Genomic DNA, 20,450 nt, shown 5'->3' on the forward strand with positions numbered 1-20,450 from the left:
TCGAGTAAAAAAAAAATATGGTCGGACGAATATGTACAATATGCATTCACTTGTATAACTGAAGATAATGCGAATCGGCGTTCTAACTGCATGATTTGCAATGCCAAGTTGAAGTACTCTAATGTAGCACCGGCAAAACTAAGAAAACACATCCTAAAGCTGCACTGAGACTGAAAAATACAAGACTACAGCGCTTTCTGAATTTAAGGTGAAGCTGCGCATTTCTGAACTGGTATCTGAAAGGCAAAAGCAGACGTCACTGATTTGCAGTAAATATTTTAGTTCTGTGTGAAAATTATATTTTGCCTCATAAGAACTGTTCTGAATGTGCACATGAAGCTGGTGGGGTCTGGTACCTCCAAAAAGGTTAAGAACCACTGGCATACACAGTAAAAAAAAATTCCCAATGTTTTGTTAGTGGAATGTAAAATTCTTTATTATAATCATAGGTAATAAAATGAACAAAATACACCTTGGATATAACACTTGTCATTCAGCACAAAATTTCATGAATGTTTGTCATTAGTAGTAGTATCAACATATATAAAATTTAAGGTCCATAAATTATTCAGAAGAGCTTTGATTGTATTACAAGTTATAAAAGAAAAAAAAAACAGAACACATTTGAAAAACATTGACAAAAAAGACATTTTTAAGCAAATAAATTATCAGTCCATTGCAGTGTGTGGTGGGATATCATTGAAAAAAATAGATGATGAAGTTAAATTATATTCTATTTCAAAATACTTCAATTTCTATGATTGAGAGTTTTTCAAACCCAATGTACATTTAAAACTTGTCATTACTACTTCATTGCTTCATTTTGACAATCGGTCACAAATTTGAAATTTTTACATCAAATAAAGCTGATTTTTAAAATTAACTAAAAATGGCATACTCATTCTCAAATCGTAATGCTTGCATTTGTTTTTCTTATATTTCAAAAAAAAAATTACTTCCTCAGTTTTGAAAAAAATTTTAACAGACTCAGAAATAAAACACTAAAATAAATCTGAAATTTTAGTCAAACTATATTTTGTTAATTATTCTTGATAGATAGTTTTATCATTGAAGTTTATGATATTGAAGGTAATGTAGAGAAAAGAAAAATTCAAAATAAAAGCACACTGCAAAAATTGATACAAAATTATTTTTTTTTACAAAAAGTCAATATGAACACAAAAGAATGTTGTCATAGAATTTATCACAAACTTCAATTTTTAAAAATTGTATTGTCTTTCAAATGGATACAAAATAAATGATATTTATATACCAAAAATAAAGATTTTTTAATCTGGTCATGAAAAGGTCAATATCACTTCACATATATGAGACAGTGGAACACATTACAATAGTCATAATTTATTTGTTGAATAATATTCTTATTTTAGTATTTTAAATGTTAATTACAATGTTCATTTTGTTTTATATTAAGACTAGGTTTTGTATGGAGTGATAATTATAAATAACAAGTATCTGCGTTTATTTACACTCAAGCTTTAAATTTTAGCTATGAAACAAACATGTTTATTTTTTTTTAAAGTAGTTACCCTTCTTATCAATACACTTCTTCTAAATAAATAAAATCTTTGAATTCTAAAATAAGTTAACTTTAAAAAAAGAATAACACTAACTTTAAATGCTCAATTGAAAAAGAAGTAGTGATTCTTCTAATTATTGTGCTACTATAAATAAAAGGAACAAAAAATATTATACTTGACAAAAAAATGTGCATGAACTAAAATAAATTCTCATACCACTGGCTTTAAAAGTTCTACAATCCCATGAAACAGTTCAACAAAGTCAATTTTGTTAATGAACTTGATTATCAATGTCAGAGTAATAATAAAAAAAGATTAGTTAACTACTTTTTTTAAATTAATGGTTAAATAAATGTATACTGTATAATAATCAGCCATTTTGACACTGAGTTTTCTGATAAAGAAAAATGTGTCACTTGAACAATTTAAATATTCTCACATTAAAAATATGTGAAACCAGCTTCAAGTTTTAAAGGAAAAACAAACATGGCATTTCACAGTTGTTCATAAAAGCAATCTCTAATACATCTTAATAATCAATCTAATTTTGTTTAATTGATACAAATACAACAAAACTATTCCAGTCATACATAAATAGATATATATTGATATGCCAACTGATGAAGAATTGTATATTATATTGTAAGAATAAAAAAAACTGTCACCAGTTTAACTTAAACCATGAACAATTTATTACAATTTTAAATATACATTGCACACATACTGGGAAGAGAAATGTTTTAGCATTAATCAACAGAAATAAACTCTAAACATTTTACAATAGCAGTTTCTAATAAATAGGCTATGGTAAAAATCCTAAAGCTAGCCAGATCAAAAATTATATTTGGAAAATTTTAAAACTAAAATGGAAATTTTGAACATTTAAAAAAAATTTATTGAATTTATGCCTCTAACTACTTATTTAAAATGATAAATATATATAAATAAGAAAAAGTGTACCATTTATTTTTAATGCTATCTTTTAACGTAGGACAGTTTTTCTTAAAAAATAATGTGTTATCTCATTCAATTCAAGAAAAAAAAAATCTATATCAAATAAGATTTATAAACTCCAACAACATAGAGATGTATGTTCCTCTAAAGATCAAATAATACTGAACATCTGTTAGAATGCTCTTTCACTTTAATGATGGCATTCCTGCAGGTTTTTTTTTCATTGCAAACAGCCAAAAAGTAAACAAACAAAAACTATATGACCTAATGAGGGTTAATTATCATAAATTTTGTGGCCGAAATAAACTAATTAACCAATGAGGACGCTGTCTGTAGGCTTCTTTCTTATCCTCATATTCAGCTTGGAGCTGTTTTGATGCCGGACCCCAATCCGAAGATGGATGTAGCGAAGCCTTTATACGCTGCAAAGGAGATTAGAATAGTTCAATAAAATGTAAGATGAAACAGGATTTTTAAAAAAATTATATTCAATTTGATAGTGATATTAGTCTTTTTTTATATTTCGAAGAAATAAGAAAATTAGATAATGGATTTAAATAAACTAAAATAGAAGAAACTTAAAGGATTACTTCTAACAAGTTAATACCCAGTAGAATTAGAAAATGATATTTCTGTGTTTAGGGCATACTTTAAATTACATAGAAGGCACACAACAGTCTAGGCTACATGATTTTATTATAACTCAGAACCATTTAAAAAAAAATAAAACCCGAATATTGGCCAATAAAACATAATATTAAAATCTCTAACCCATCAGCAGAATAACACACTAAAATCTCTAACTACAATTACGTGCAATGTAATACAGTAAAATAAAAATCTCCAATTCAAATGTTGGCAAAATAAAACTTCAATAAAATTTTAATCCTAAAACATAGTGTAACCCCAAAATAAAAAATAAACTTGCAGCTGATTTGCGTAGGGTATGTATTGACTAAGTCTAAAACATGATCCTGCCACTTACTTGTAAAAGCGATCCGTTTTGATTGTAGATAACATAGACCATACCAACAGGTATTGGGATGAGGGGTATCATAGAAATGAAGAAGCCAATCACATTGGCATGCAATGGGAAGATGTAGCCATCATACACAGGTAAACTATACTTGGCACAGGTGAAGATAAAGGCAGCCTGGAAGTAAACATTCAAGGTAAGTTGTCAACACTCCGTGTCGCTAAACTGGACACAAAGACATACATACAAGGAGAGGTAACTTAACAACACACCTGGCTGTAGACTACCACAAAGACATTCATACAAGGGGAGGTAACTATCAATAATAATAATGAATCAAACTCAATCACTTAATCAACCTTATCCACTGGAAACTTTTTAACCTTAAACCTATCCCTAAAGAATTGAAGTATCTTAATCAAAAGATGTACAAACATTACCAGTTAATAAGAACTCAATTAAAACTTTAAACACAAAGCTACTTTTTTTTCTACATGATTGAGTAAATTTTTTCATTTTTTGTAATATTTTCATAAAAACAAATTGTTTTAAAATTTTAAACACTGAATATGGCCAGGGGGAACAAAGCATGGATCAGGGGAGTTAATTATGGACACAGGGAATTTCCTTACAAGCATGACAACAGGGGTGATGAAAGTCCAACAAAGTTTGATAAAAAGTCCAGGTCTTTTTCCAAGCATCATCTCAATATCATCACAGAACCTATCAACACCTGGAAAAAAAATTTCTAAGTTTTACATTTAATATATTTAAATTTAGAAATAGTTAAATATTAAGATTTTAAATCTGATTCGTGGGAAAATTACAATTTACCACTAGCTAAAAGTTAAAAAAAATATTTTTTATCAGCAGCTTGCTACAAAGTAAACAGTTTTAAAATACGAGCCTAACAAAAATTATTAAATGTAACAAACAAAAACTCAATATTGTCTGCCCTCGAGCAGATGAGGCTCATTAGCTGGGGACAGCCATTAGGAGAGACAACTCCAAAATAAAAAAAACTGCTGCTTTGTAGCTTGTTCTTGGTTAGACAAAGGCTATGGAAGCAAATCCAAAAAGAAAAGCATGCTGAAATCGGAGTCAATGGCCTCAATGGTGCATAACCAGTTGACATGTATACTTAGTTGTGTTGGAGGCGTGTTCGAGTCGGCAAAGCTCATGTTTGTTGAATTAAAAAAAGTCTCGAGTTCAAACCCTCTGGCAGATAAGGCTCGATTCCTTCCAACACTAAAAAATAAGAACGAAGAAGAAGAATATTGTCATGATTAAAATTTGACTTACCATAGACCCAGGCAACAACAACACATTCAATCAGGGAAGTTATCATCACACAAAAAGCTGCGACAAACCAATCCAGAAGAGTGAACACATATATACCACCCTAAGAAAAAAATGGTACACATCAATTAATAATTTAATACCTCTAGTAAAGGAACATTTTGATATAACGTCCATGTTTTAAACTTGCGTACATAATCTGATAAAAGTGGCTTATAAAATCTCGTAATAAAACTAAAAATCCAATTTTTTACTAGAACTTTCATTATACACTATAAAATTATTGATTTATAAACTGCTAAATAAAATAAATAAATAAATTGTGCACGTTTAAAACAATATTTAATCTTCTGTGGATAATGTGACAAAACTGGTAAACAAATGATGATAACACTGCAAAAAAGCAATTTTTTACAAGAATTATCATATTTCTATGAATGTATAGATTGATAAATTGGTAAGTTTGATCAACAAATTGTCCATGTTTAAAATTCGATTTAATTTTGCAATTATAATCTGACAAAACTGTTGAACAAACGATGATAAATCTAATTTTTTAAAGCAATATTATCAACATTTCTATAAATGAATTGACACATTTAATCTTACCTGGGATGCTATCGGCAATGAGACACAGTAGCTTATCAAGGCTAGACCAAAGGTGAGCCACATGCGTTTTTTACGCAACTGTTTTGGAAATGCATCTATGAGACCAGCCACAACAGTTTCAAACATCCCAAACTGTTATTTTTTAATTGATGGAAAAGAAAACAATAAAAATAATCAGTACAAAGTAAAGGAAGAGTAATCATCAGACTGATCCCACACTATAATTAGGTACAGTTGTTGATATGCACAGTACTTTAGCTAAAATAATTTTTTATAAAGCACTTTTTGCTGTAATAAAGTGCAATGATAAATTTAACTGTTTTAATAGTATGCTTCTCACAAAGACATGGATACAAGAAGAGGTAATTGCTTTTGTTACACACAGTACTAAAGCTAAAATAATTTTTAATATAAGAATATAGGTACATGAATCTTTTTCATAGTAGACATACATACAAGGAAAGGTAACTAAATAACAAACCTGACTGTAGGTACACAAAGACATACATACAAGGGGAGGTAACTAAATAACAAACCTGACTATCCAAGCCTAGTGAGAGGAGCATGATAAAAAACAGTACAGCCCAAAGCTGAGGCACTGGCAACTTGGAGATGGCCTCAGGGTAAGCCACTAAAGCCAGGCCAGGACCTGCAGATGCAAACAGTACCTGGCATTAAACATCAGTGACTGAAACCTGTGATTTGTTTGGATCTACAAGTATTGTGTGTATAGAGATTTCATCTACATGTCATTGTGTACACAGTTTAAGGGTCATCCGTAAATACCATTAAACACTCAACTGGGAGTGAGGTTTCAGAACTTTCTAAAAATGAGCCTTTTTTGAACTAAAGAAATAGGTCATAGCATGTTTTGTATACTTTCAATAACAAAAAAAAAAGATTTTTAAGTGTCAACATTAAAATTGTGTCAAGTTTTGTGATATAGTGGATATCTGATACTGGCAATTAGTAATATGGATTGAGGGTAAAAGTCTGCTAAAACTGGGTAAAATCTATTATGAACACCTTAGATCTATCAACTAATGTGGAAAGAATTTAGATGTACAACTATCAACTAATGTCTGTATAGATAACAAAAAATTGTGTGAATAGATTAATGTACCTTGTGTGGCTACATCTGTGACACTGACATTGGCCTCTTTAGCCATGAAGCCAACCACAGCAAATATAACAAAACCACCATAAAAGCTGGTCAACCCATCAGCTAATGACGCAATCATCACATCTCTACAACACAAAATAGTTGTAACAGAATTTCATTCAGTGTTTTCATAACAATCAATACTATAAACTGCTCAGATATTTGATGGTTTGGTTTGTAAGGTAACTGACTAATGCTTAAAAAATATCAAGAGTAGTTTGGTGAATTTTTATCAATGTGCTAAAGTTAAATACTTCAACATTCCACTAAAGCCTAAATAAGTTTTTAAATTTCCTCTTCTGTGGTAACAAAAAATAAATTCTTTTAAACTTTTCTTGCTTGGATCCTAGTCTTGGGTCAATAGGATGTACATGAGTCCACCCAGCTCTAAAGAGTACCTGACTCAGGCTAGGTAAAGTAGAGGAGGCTGTACATGGTGCTGACTACACCACCCCCACCCCCCTCCCTGATGACACTATCCCTTCATATGCTGAGGTCACAGAGACAGGGTGAACTCTATTTCATCTGCCTCATGGATCTCCAGGTTCAAAAAGGTCAAGGGTCACTTTTTAAGTTCAATATAATTCATATTAGGTCACATGCTCATTATAAGAGAAAAACCTAACAGTATTTAAAAATTATATTTCAAGATTACTTCTCGCATTCTTTTCTATTGTCACGTAAAAGATTTATCATTAAATTAGGCATTCCAGATTTTTAGAAAAATTTGGCCATGTTTCTAAACTGCTAGAATTCGCACATGTTATCAATAAAGAAATCTACCTAAAACAATTATTATTGAACTTGTTGAAGCTGGCCATGGTGATCAGCCCTCCCCAGGCTGGACCAAGCGAATAAAAAACTTGAACGCACGCTTCCACCCACACCTGTTGAATGTCAGAAATGTAAGAAAATTTGTAATTTCTATGTACAACAAGAACCCTTATTATATCATAAATATCTTTTTTTTTAAATATCTTGGTTAAATTGACAGGGAAAAAAAATGTTGGTTACAACTTGATAAAAAATATATTTATACAAAGATAATGCTTGTACATGGTCAAGCAGGAAGAAAAAATGAATGAGCTGCTGCACTTACATTAAAGCTCAGGAGCTTCTCAAAGTCAGGTTTGATGTAAAACAGGATTCCATCAATAGCTCCAGGTAACATACATCCACGAATAAGAAAAATGGTCAAGAGAGCGTACGGCAGAAGAGCTGTCACATAAACAACCTGATCAAAAATATTAATAGATATGTCCTTAAATACGTAGAGATAGAGATCTATATATTTTTCAAATATTCAAATTAATACATTTTTTTAAATAGTAATTTGCAATTATTTTCTAATCTTATAACTGTTTCTTAGCCACTTGAGATATTTATCTGTCCCCAATCAAGCTCTCCTTAAAAATATATATTTCTGGTATAACAAAGCATTTCAAATTTCTATAGAATAACTTCCTCTGGTCAAAACATTCACCAACTTTATGCTATAATTTAACTCCTCTGTTTCACCACTACGCCCAAATATTTAACCCCCATTTTAATGGGGAGAAACAATTTTTTAAATAAAAATTTAATTCCCTTGGTTGAGCTGAGTTACCTACCTTGCCCAAAGATTTCACTCCCTTGATGAGACACAGACAGACTAGAATCCATGCAGCTAGCAGGCACATGGCACTGTGTACCTGCAGGTCACCCAGATCTTCCAGGCCAGGTGATTTTCTCAACACATTAAACCTGAGGTGAAATTCAGCAAAGTTTTATTTATGAAAGAAAAAATGTCTAGCATAGTGCTTTTGTGGTTTTTTTCTAAGAAGCTGATATTAGAGACAGACTGATGACAGACAGACTGACAACAGGCAGAGGAACCAATTTAATGTTAATTAACAGCTTGCATTGAGAACATCCACTAATCTATAATAATAATAGTTTCACTATTCTGTCTGTCACTCTGTCATTCAGGAACAATATAGAGAAAACACAAGCAAAATAAAAACTTTAACAGTCAAACGGAAAATGAAACATGACATCACATTGAACCAACATTCCCTCTAAGGGGAAAAAGTTCGTGTGCAATGTGTATTTTGTGTGCGTGGTGTACTAAGAGTCTTATACAGTGATACATGTATTTTACAAAATGACTGCGCGGCAGTTGAAAATTACTGCGCGGCCGCGCAACTTAGAGGGAACATAGCATGGATCATATATGAAATATTCTAAGCCGGAAAAGTAGACACAATAAAATAACGTCATTAATTCTTGAGTAAAAGAAATACAATTTATATAGAAAATATATACTTTTACCATTGTCACTTGGGTTACCAGTCTAGCTCTCTACCACTAGGCCATGACGTCCCATGTGTACATATATATACACATATATATATATATATATATATATATATATATATATATATATATATATATATATATATATATATATAAAAATTTATTTATTTATTTATTTATTTATTTATTTCACATAATCAATTATGGGATTTGAAGCACAGATTGTAGAAGTTTGGTCTCAAACCTAAATTCAACTTGAAGTCCTAATTTTACAGTAACACTGTTGAATTATTTAAGCAATTCAAACTACATGCCTGGATTATTTTAAATATTTAACATATTTTTCTTCTAATCAATATTAATCTCATATACTTTATCACCTAGAATTCTATACAGAATATTTTTTCTATTAATAAGTAGAATTAATCGCTGCTTAGTAGGTTTGTCTAAATTTGGATGCTAATTAACTACACAAAATACATGTCATATGGTATGCTGGTAAATTAATGAATACCCTGATGTGTTATTATGGGAAAGAATGTGCTTATAACCTCTGCATGTCTCTGACAGGGGATTACTTACAGGATGTATTTATGTTGCAAGGACATTGTGAGTATAGGATCTTAACAGTGTAGTCGGTGTGCTCTATATATAGCATTGTCAAATACAGTTAGGACTGCAAGATGGCATTTTCTCATAAACACACAAGGAATACAAATCTACTAGCTTTAATTAATCCTTAACCGAATGAGAAAAGTGTATTTTGCAATTTTTTCCCCCTTGGTTTCACCCCCCCCCTTAATGGTGTCACCCCTTGCAACGCCCCCCCCCCCCCCCCCCTTTTCACCCACACACATGCAATGCTACTGACAAGTTTTAATAAAAACTTAGAAAAAAAATAATGTCACTTGGATCAGAATTTATCAAACAAAAAGTGCCTGTCCAAGATCTGGTGTTTCATAGGACAGCTGGAATAGAGAAACTGCTACTGTTTTCATAGCCATGACATATAGACGGAATAGTGTGGTCAAAACATTACTTTCCATAACATTCTCCAATGAAGCGGGGTACTCGCTTTGGCTGAATAAGCTCCAGACTATTTAATTTTTTTTAAAATTTTGACCTTACCAGTATTTTGATCCCAAAATGCTTCAACTAGAGGCCATTCACTCTACCACCCAATCATCCCACACTATATTATAATTAAATCCCTAATTAAGCATGCATTGCATAAGCAGGCTTCAATTGTTTACCATTGCTAATTAAAATAAACAAAGGGGAGTCACAAGGATAACTTACTGCCAGAACTCCTCAGCAGCTGTCCTATATTTGACATCACAGTGACCTCCCCTGCAAGCCTGGCTGTAGTTAGCATTCAGAGACTCATTTGTGCTCAGTGAGAAGTTCAGCTGATGGGACAAGTTCAGATGGCGGGAGCTGTTGAGGTCAGGACGGTCACCCCCGTGGTCGATGCACAGATCAGTGTTCCACCAGTGGCCGCAGTGCGCCCAAGGCAGCTTGGGGTAGAAGCTATTGATCAAGTAATAAATTACCCAGGAGAGCACAGCGTTATAATATATACAAGCCATTCCGGATACAATCACCATCCCATATCCAATACCTGGGGGAAAAAATAAGAGAAAAATTAATACAATTTATTTTTACTATGTATTTAATAAAAAGTCCATTAATTACTTAAATAGCAAAGACTAATTTATATATAAATATAAATATAAATATATATATATATATATATATATATATATATATATATATATATATATATATATATATATATATATATATATATATATATATTATATATATATCCACTTTATGGCCTGGACTGGACACCTCCAGGCTAGCAGCCAAATGCTCTACCATTTGACCACAGCATCCCACTTTGGGGCATCAAGTTTCTGTAGTTAGTTTATTTCTCAAAAAGAGAGTGGCCAATTTTTTATTTTTTTAACAAAAGAGCACACAAGAATATTAAAAACCCAAGTCTTAACATGTTATAACTAATTGGTGATTAACTCCCTAACAGTTTTGCATATTAAGATCTCCACTACAACAACTGCCAAAAATCCAATTCACACGTATTTTAATAAGTTAACTTGGCTTACAGCAGAGTTCATTGGATATTGTGACCACCCTTTAGGCACATTTGGTCTAAATTTTACACTGTAAGTAAATTTTGAATTTTAAGGGAGAGATAAAAGGTGAAGATAGGGAGTGAGGGTAACTGACTGAGTTAAAAATGTAGTTACCATTACAAGGGAGAGAATGTAAAAGTTACCTTTAAACAAGGGACATAACTTCCATACAAACATTGAACTGATCCCAGAGAACTGACCCAAGCAGACCTCCAGGTAAAACAATGGGATACCACACATGGTCAAGAAAAAGAAAAATGGGATGAGAAATGCACCTGAAATTAAAAAAAAAACAAGGTACAATTTAAAATATTGATGAACTGTGAAAGGAAAAGGACATTAATAACCAAAAGATAATTGATTGCATATCATGCAAAGTGATGACTATGACCTGTACATAATTTTCCACCTCTGTTAAAATATATTTAAAGAATTAATTTTATAAAAAGACTGAAATCATTCTTGATACTATTTTTAATAAATGTATCCCCATCTCCCATAACCCCCCTCCCCCTCCACATTAACTTTCATAGTACAAGGTAATATCTACAAGTGATGGAAACCATACCCCCCCCCCCCACCTACTCCCCTGCCAAGGAACTTACAGAGAGAAACACCTGTGATGTGGGACTCACCTCCACCATTTCTGAGAGTGAGGTACGGAAACCTCCACAGGTTACTCACACCCACAGCGTAGCCAATCAAGGACAGCACAAAGTCAAGACCCCTGGTCCATTGTTCCCTTTCCTCTTCCACTTCCACTTTTTTATGTTTACCATTCACCAGCTTGACCTCTGAATCATCCTCTTTCTTTCCATTGCAGTCAGTTGGGATGAAAACTGTCAGTTCATCATTAGGCTCCAGGTCCTGTGAATAGGAAGTGCACTACATTAGATGAAAAACATTTTCAAAAGCCTAATTATTTTTACAAAACTCAGTCATATAATTTTATATTAATATAGCAATACAATATATTAACTTTTAAAACATAAACTGTTATAACACTTTATATTTGGCCACAATCAATTACTATTTTAAAAACTGTAACTCGCATCAAAAATATTTTTTTTATTTTTTTTTTATTTTCATGAAGTACCATCAAGAAATATCTTTTTAAATCAATGGTATTATGGTATTACTTCAATGCCTAACAAGACAAATCCATTATTTCTAAAGACAAGAACCAAAACCAAAGCTTCACAGTGACAATGAATGACATCATCTTTTAGGGACAACCATTAATGACATCATGCTATTTTAGCTCATTTTACCCCCACGCCCTTGCATCACAAAAAGCCAGATTCTCTCCACATAAAATGACAAATAAATAATTACAAACTATATACATTATAATATTTACCTATACACATTCTACAATTGATGAATGAAACCTTTTAACACTATGACACCCAATCATTCAAAAATTATACAACACCAGGTGGTGCTTATAAAACTCAACCAAACTATTTTAACACATTCAACTCATTTACTCACTGGCAAACTAAAAAGTGAGATGGTAAAATTCCATCTTCTATTTCAAGTTTTTAAATACTAGGGAGTCACTAAACCAGGGTATACTCAGACCTCTCAATTCAAGATAAAACAAAACAAATAAATCTCACAGCCTTTACAATAACAGAATATGCTAATCCATCAATAAGTAAAACAAGAGAAATAAACAATTTTTTATAACTCAGATGTTCATGTCAGTTACTTTAAATTGTGGCAAGGAAAAGTTAAAACACTCTAGAAAAACACAATAGAAACTGTGAACAAAAGGAGATTTTACAGGTCAATGAACTTTCTTTAGATGAATTTTTATCTATAATATCGTTAAATTTAAGACTAAGTTTTGAGTCATTTTTAGGGTCACAATTAATTTGGTAGGATTGGGCAAGCAAAAAGAACTGATAAAGTCCTTCACAGAAGTAAAAAACCTAAAAAAAAAAAACAATTATTGACAAGTTGTCTCACCACATTGGTTCTCTCCATCCTTTTTTTTAAACGAGCGTGTCCAGTCACACCCACACTTTTGATTGGCTAGTCTAGTCACACCCACACATTTGATGTTTTACAATACAAGGCATTATTTCTGTCTTTTAGCTTTCATGATTCTCCTGTAAACAAAATGTGTAGGGTAAAATTTAAAAAAACAAAAAAACAAATAAAAAACATTATCTTGTCCTCTAAAGAAAACAAAAGGTAATTACATGCAGCATAACATAACAAAGAAGAGACAAGAGTAACAGATGTTTAATTAACTTATTATTTTAAATCATGCAAACTCTGAAACATACTGGTAGTAATTAAACATTAACATTCTCTACACCTGTTCTATCAGAGATTATGAAAATAGAATAAAAACAGGGTAAACTAAAAGATACAAATATGTTTAAGAAATTCTTAAAGTGTAGAGAAACATTTCAGGGTATTTAGAAGAACATGATCAGAAATGATACAGTTACTATTTACAGCACAGAAAGGGAAAAAAATAGGGCATCGTTTTATTCTTATCTAATCTATGGAATACCAGGCAAAAAAAAAACGATTATTATAAAAATTCCAGGAGAAAAATGTAGTATCCTATCAAGGTCTTTTTCTGAAGTCAGATTAAATATACAAACAAAAAAAAAACTAGCCTTCAGTATGCCATTTCTATGTTTTTAGAACAATAAAACTCTACAATAGTTGTTGTATTTCAGCTAAATACATTAAGTCTTAAAATTATTGTATTAGATTCTAACAAATAAGAAAATCTGTTAAGAATTTACCATGTAGAAGTACATTTTATGAATGAGAAGGGTCACTTTAGATAGTGTAATGTAGGGGAATTCCACTATGTAACCTATAATTTATTTTATGCTGTGAAGAGCGAAAATGATGAAAAGCTTATTGATTTATGTTAGAATCAAGGATATGATGGACGGAATTTTCTTATTTTGTGGATCATTTTAAGGGGGGGGGGGGGGGGGGGGGGGGGTCTGGGGGTTGGGGGGTTGGGGTCTGGCTGGGTCTTGTAACAACATTAATAGTGAACCGCACTTTTTCTCAGCCACAAATTCAGAATGAAATCACTAGCAGCACTATTAAAGATATCAGTCCTGGGCCTTTGGATGTGCAAAATCCCACCAGTTTGGTATGTGTATTCACCATACCCTTCTTAATAGTTCTATTGTCCACAATAACAAAATCCTATCTTGAATCATATGTTTCTTGACCTCCACAAAACCCCTGAGAATGACTCACATAATCAATGATAATCCTTGGGGTTTGATCAAACCCAGGTTAAAAACCACTGCCCTAAAGGTATGATTTATCATTGGATATGGAGATAGAGTTATAAATTGATATAATGCATATGATAATGCAGGGGTGCCACTCATTTTTTAAGTGAATCCTGAAAATGAATCCCAAAATTTTACCAATCCTGAAACTAAAATTTGAAATTTTTGAAACCCTGAAACTTAATTCCGCGCGGAATTTCAAAATAAAATGGACTATTATTTCATTATTTTTTGAGATATTTGATTCATGTTATGTTCAATTTACATTCCTTTAAAATGGATTTATTTTCTTTGTAACAAGCTTCAAATAAAAGTTAATCTTTAAAGGATTGTGCTTACAACAAAATTAGTTTACAATGTTAGTCCCATCTCTAGGCTTACCCCATAATGTGCTATTGTAGAACCCCCCCCCCCCCCCCCCCATCCCGGGCTTTTATAACAACTATTTAATTTTTTAGAACTTCCTAGCTTGAGTTAAATTGTGTAGTCAGCCAACTGTTAAGTAACAAATATTTTGCTAACCTCTATGTCTTGTTATTGAATAATAAGCCCACTATATGCAGACCCCTAATAAGATTGTCACTGTATTAAAATACAGGGTTGACTTACTGTAGCTATTCAAGGCTTTAATTATTAACAGCCAAAACAAAAACCTATAGCCCTGCTTTCCCAATCAACACCAATGGGGTCATCCATAAATGATGTCACGCTTTTTTGACGATTTTTACCTCCCACCTCCCCTCGGTCACATATCGTCACAAAAAGCCAGACCACGCTCTCTAAAATGACGTCACACCTCAGCCTACACCCCCCCCCCCCCCCCCTAAAAATTGCAGTCGAATTTTTCTTAAAATACGATATTTTTCCAAAAATCTTGTCTGAGCTCTGTCAACATAGAGTATTTTAATCAATTCCTATTACACTTTATTGAAACAATATTCTAAAACGCGAAATAACGGCTAAAATTCGTTTTCTAACATAGCTTTTGGTTAATGCAAAAGTGTGATGTCACACCATCCGAACCCCCCCCCCTCATGACAAAATTACGGACCCCCCTCCCCCTACGAGTGTGACGTCATTTATGAACGACCCCAATGCCCCCACCTTTGATATACATGATCGTGAAATATCGTGGAAGTTCATATCGCGGAATAACAGAATTAAGTTAATTTTTAAAATAATTTTAGAAGTAACTACGCTAGTAATACTCTTGTCAGAGATGTAGCCGCCCGACTAAGGGGTCATCCATAAATGACGTCACACTCGTAGGGGGGAGGGGGGGTCCGTAATTTTGTGACGATGTGTGATGAGGGGGAGGGGGGGGTTCAGACGTTGCTACGTCACACTTTTGCATTATAAAAAAGCAATGTTAGAAAACGAATTTTAGACGTTATTTCGTGTTTTAGATAACTGTTTTAATAAATTGTAATAGTTTAGACAAGATTTTGGAAAAATATCGATGTTTAAAAAAAAATCATCTGCAATTTTGAGGGGGGGGGGGGGTTGTAGGTTGAGGTGTGACGTCATTTTGGGGGGGGGGGGGTCTGACTTTTTGTGACAACGTGTGACGGAGGGGAGGGGGGGGGGAGGTAAAAATCGTCAAAAAAGCGTGACGTCAGATGACCCCTAAGTGAAAAGCGGATTTTTTAAAAAAGCGGTTGGGAGGGGGCAGTGATAGCGGCTATTTTCTCAGACACGGTACTTCAAGGTTTTTTAAACATTTCAATGACGTTTTACCAAAGTAAAAAAAAAACCAATTAGATGTAGACCCTGCTAGATTGTGTAACTAAAAGAAGGCCCTTATTTAAAAAAATAACCACGTTAAAATTAAACAGCGCTTGTACTTGTAGAACTGCCTTGACCGAGAGACACGACTCAGACTGTGCTTGCCTGGTCTCGTGACGTAGGTCTTACGGTCAGCGCGACCTTGAAGAAGCGGATAAGAGGTGGTAAAAAGTGACGGTAAAGTTGAGTGAAAACAGCACAGGTCTATTTCATACATAAAATAGTCCTTCAAATAGTTTTTTTCTTTTCTTTTGGTAATACCAAATACAAAAAAAAAAAAAAAATTGATCGGAGCAAAATCTTTCGGTTGTTTTTTTTTAAAGTCGATCGGCGATGCTAGTGAGCTAGATCTAGTAATTGTAGGATTTTTATTACACAGCCTAGCGGTATCCCATTGATGACATCACGTAACTAATGCGAGTTTTACCCCTAACCCATATCGTCATAAATAGCCAGACAACCACACCACGAATGACATCAAAAAGTTTCGTCTACAGCCTCACCCATCTGATACAGCCCATTTGTATTTGGTCCTTGGCGCACGCGTGAGATTGTTGCTGACGTCATTTACTATTCTTTTTTTTCGGAAAAGGCCATTAGCGGGGGTGTTGACGATAAAAACGATTTTTACAATGCCAAAATGTTCAAGCTTAAAACGATCTAAATTTTTTTTTAAACTGCAAACCCGGAAATTTTCAAACTCAAATCTTGCGAATCCGGAAAGGGAAAAAAATATGATTCTCGAATCCGGAAATCCGGGATAACCCGGAAAAGTGGCACCCCTGGATAATGTTTCAAAAATGTATACATGGTATTATTAAATACAAGCCGACCCGCAGCGTATCATACGCCGCTATTTAGTTGTTTTATTTTCTACTTTTCAGTAATTCATAATTTGTGAATTCGACAGTACCAATGCTGCCACTGAAAATATTTGCTTTAAAACACTAACCCCCCCCCCCTTTTCCCCAAACCCCGATCCTACACCCCCCCCCCCACCCCCCATGAAAGCAGCCTCCTCTTAGTTATTTCTTAGTTACCTCCTGTAAGTTTAAAATCGAACTAAATTATCTGCCCCTAATAGAAACCCGACTCTACGGCTCTACGATTTGTAAACATTTAGCTTTGTAAACATTTAGCGTGACCACAGCTCACGCCAGACAATGTGGGGGTGGGGTGGGGGTGGTAGTGATAGTGATAGAGAGAAAGAGAAAGAGAGGGGACTGCAAGGAGGCGCTTGCAGCTTGTTTTCTAACGGCTCCCAGAAGAGAATTATTTATATATAGATATATGTTATTATATAATATGTATTGTATATCTAATCATAATCTAAAAGTTTGAAACCTGTTTAATCTAAAACTAAACAACCATTAAAAAAAAAATTCTGGTTAAAATTGGAGTTAATTTATATTTAAGTTCCAACACTTAAAATTAAATAAGCTCTATAAAATGAAAAATTACATGTACCTTTTCACAACTTCTAAAGAATTACATTTGGGGGCTTACTTATTTAAAGTTGCTTGATGAGCCACGACAATGGTATTGAACATTAAGATTGAAAACAAATTAAGTTAAGATTAATGGTAGTGGGACAGTATAACTCTCACATTATTTCCTTACTTAAGTGGACTTTCTTAGACTACTCTTAGTATCTAAGACTAATAAAAATATTTATAGCCTAATACTAATTTTTAATTTTGTTTTGTGTGCTTAGTTTCAATCAAGAAAGAATCAAAAGAAATTTAAAATTAAAAGTAACTTTACATTTCGGCATTTAGAGATATTTTTCATACTTTTGACTTTCCACTCAAAATGATAAAAATAAATTACCAAAAGTTCTTATGTTCTAATTTTAGTTCCAAAAAAAAATACTTATATTAGTTAGGCCTAGTTATTACACAATACTGTAACTAATGAATCTGGATCTATACTATAAGACAGGGGTCTCCAAACTAAGGCCCGCGGGCCGGATGCGGATATCTTTTTGTCCACGGAAAAAAATGTTTGTTGGTGATGGCTGAGGAACTTTGCCCAGAGAAAAGAAAGACATGCCTGGGAGAAACTGGCCCCCGAACTGAAAATTGATAGTTAATGCGGCCCTCGGACTGAAAAGTTTGGAGAACCCTGCAGAGTATAAGACATAAGTTATAGGCCATAACTTTTGTTATTACTAACTTATTAGTGAACTAGACTTTACTTACTAGACTAAAACTAGACTAGTAGACTACATCTCTAAATTAAAAATTAAGTTTATTAGGCTAAATTGGGGCTAAATAGATCTAAAAACTGATACTACTAGATCTAGATCTAGTACTAGTCAACTATTGAACTAATCTGGCAATCTCTGACCAGCAATGGTCTGAGTCTGTTTGTCTAGCATCGATTAGTTAGATCTAGGTCTAGAGTCTAGATTCTAGATCTAATCTAAATAAAAATGTTAATGTTTCAAAATACTTGAAAATAGTTTGTGTAGAAAACACTACTTGCCCAAACAAAGACAAGTTATAACCTTGCATGTCCACAAGGATTTGACTGATTAATAATTTTGTAGTAAATTAAGTTCAAAGTCCATGTTTCTACGTTTCTTTCATGTAAAATGTCTCTGAATCTCTTATCTCAAAATACAAAAATATGCAACTTTTCTTTTGTCAACAAGTTCAGTAGTCAACAAGACGAGCCTCCCATTTCATTACTAATTTACTCCCAAATTAATTAACTCTACAATACTTACTACAGCATCATAATACTTTAAATATCATGAATATCCACTTATAAATTTTCCAAATAGCTTTTCTGTCTCCTTATATCCGTTTTGAGTTTTGGTTTTTCTTGAGTGCAGGAACTTTCGCCGACGGTCTATCACTAACATAAACAAAATGGATTATTTTTTAAAATGTAATGGAGTAGCTTCCCCTTAATTTTTTACTTAAATTGTGGAAGAAACTTCGGCTCTATTAGTTGTAGACATTGACACAAAATATCTATCATTTTAGATAGTTTTTTTTTTTTTTTCAGAATTTTCGCCAACTCTTTTCACTAAATTAAAAAAAAATCAAAACAAAAATTAATTTTCTTTAATTTAGAATAATTTATTTTCCATCTAGGTCCCTATATAAATAAATGCAATAAATAAGAGGTTTATAAGTTTATAGAAATATCGTCAATGGCCTTTTTGATAACGTGTAGGCCTATTATGTAGGCCCTAATAATAATATAAAACGGTCCACTCACCTAGTTTTTGTTTTGGAGACAATTGATCGTTAGCCAACCATGTGGACGATTGAATGTGTATAGGCCTAAGTCGTTTGCTTAAAAGCTACACGGGTCACGTGGTATGCTACGGACAAAGTTCAGATTACGAGTTGTCTTCAGTTCATCTATCAATCCAACGTGGTTGAGACAGTAGGCCTATTTGAGGAATTAGTCATTGTGAACTTGGACCTTAGACACCGCTTCATTTCCTTTTTTCCAACTTCTAAAAATACTCTTATATTTGATTGTTCGTTTATAAACTTAAGGCTATTGTTGATATAAAGTTAGTAACTAGTCTTATAATATAGCCTATTCTTACAAGGTGCATCGCGCTTAAATATAGAGCACATAAACACAGATAAGAAGTAACTGATTACGTCAGAAAACAAGAGGATTTAATATTCACAGACGTGTATAAAATTGTGCGCTAATAATAAAACCGGCGCTAATAACGTGAAGCTGCTTTACACATTCTTCTTACCGTGAGTACTCATGCACGCACGCGCTGTTACGTAGTAGCCTTGGCAGGTGCATTGCCGAACTTCCAGGTCAGTGCCGTGAACATGTCTGATGCGGCTCGTTGGGTGCGGCGCCTTTTTGTTTAAAAAAATAAATGTTTACTATTTATAGACGCGATTTGGAGGGGGTGGGTAGGTTAGTGTGTAGACATACGCTAGATATTACATTGTTTTAATAAAGTAGTATGCAATTTATTATATTAGTAGTAAAATACAATCCCAAACCAGTGTTTCAGGCATCTCAACGACCCCCACCTAATGAAATAGATTTTATACCAGTGTCCGCCCCCCCCCCCCTCCCCTGGAAAATTTAGTCCGCCCTCCGAAAGTTTCAAGTGCCCCCCCCCCTCCTCTCCCGCCCCGAAGAAAAATAGTCTAAAAGAAACATTGCACCAACTTAAGCTTAAACTCCCCAAAGAAGCAGAATATTTGTTAGGAAAATATGCCCTAATGTATATTCGCTCATAAAAAGTTAGCCGACCGCAGGGGTTAAATATAATTTATAAAGCAGCTGTCTATTGTAGGCTAAGTTATAAGCCCCCACCACCCAAGGAGCCATCACACCCTTGACCTGAATTTGTATGCAATTTTTGTTTCGGGGAAAAAAGTTCCGAATAAA

At 33.2% G+C, this 20,450-nt stretch overlaps 1 protein-coding gene across 1 annotated transcript; it reads right to left on the reverse strand.

Moving 5' to 3' along the window:
• Positions 1–418: 418 nt before the first annotated feature.
• Positions 419–18,923, reverse strand: LOC131929774 (sodium-dependent proline transporter). Its single transcript, XM_059286138.1, has 15 exons — positions 18,793–18,923; positions 12,967–13,109; positions 11,628–11,859; positions 11,136–11,267; positions 10,136–10,457; positions 8,152–8,284; positions 7,641–7,775; positions 7,325–7,428; positions 6,503–6,627; positions 5,916–6,028; positions 5,380–5,511; positions 4,774–4,873; positions 4,104–4,204; positions 3,481–3,648; positions 419–2,917 (listed from the first exon to the last, which is right to left on the reverse strand). The coding sequence occupies exons 2-15, from the start codon at positions 12,982–12,984 to the stop codon at positions 2,777–2,779; spliced, it is 1,956 nt and encodes a 651-aa protein (XP_059142121.1). The 5' UTR covers positions 12,985–13,109; positions 18,793–18,923; the 3' UTR covers positions 419–2,776.
• Between the last annotated feature and the right edge of the window lie 1,527 nt (positions 18,924–20,450).

Source organism: Physella acuta, unplaced genomic scaffold, assembly GCF_028476545.2.
Source record: "Physella acuta isolate Inbredline_101_S28 unplaced genomic scaffold, ASM2847654v3 ptg001674l, whole genome shotgun sequence".
NCBI classification, from domain to species: Eukaryota; Metazoa; Mollusca; class Gastropoda; family Physidae; genus Physella; species Physella acuta.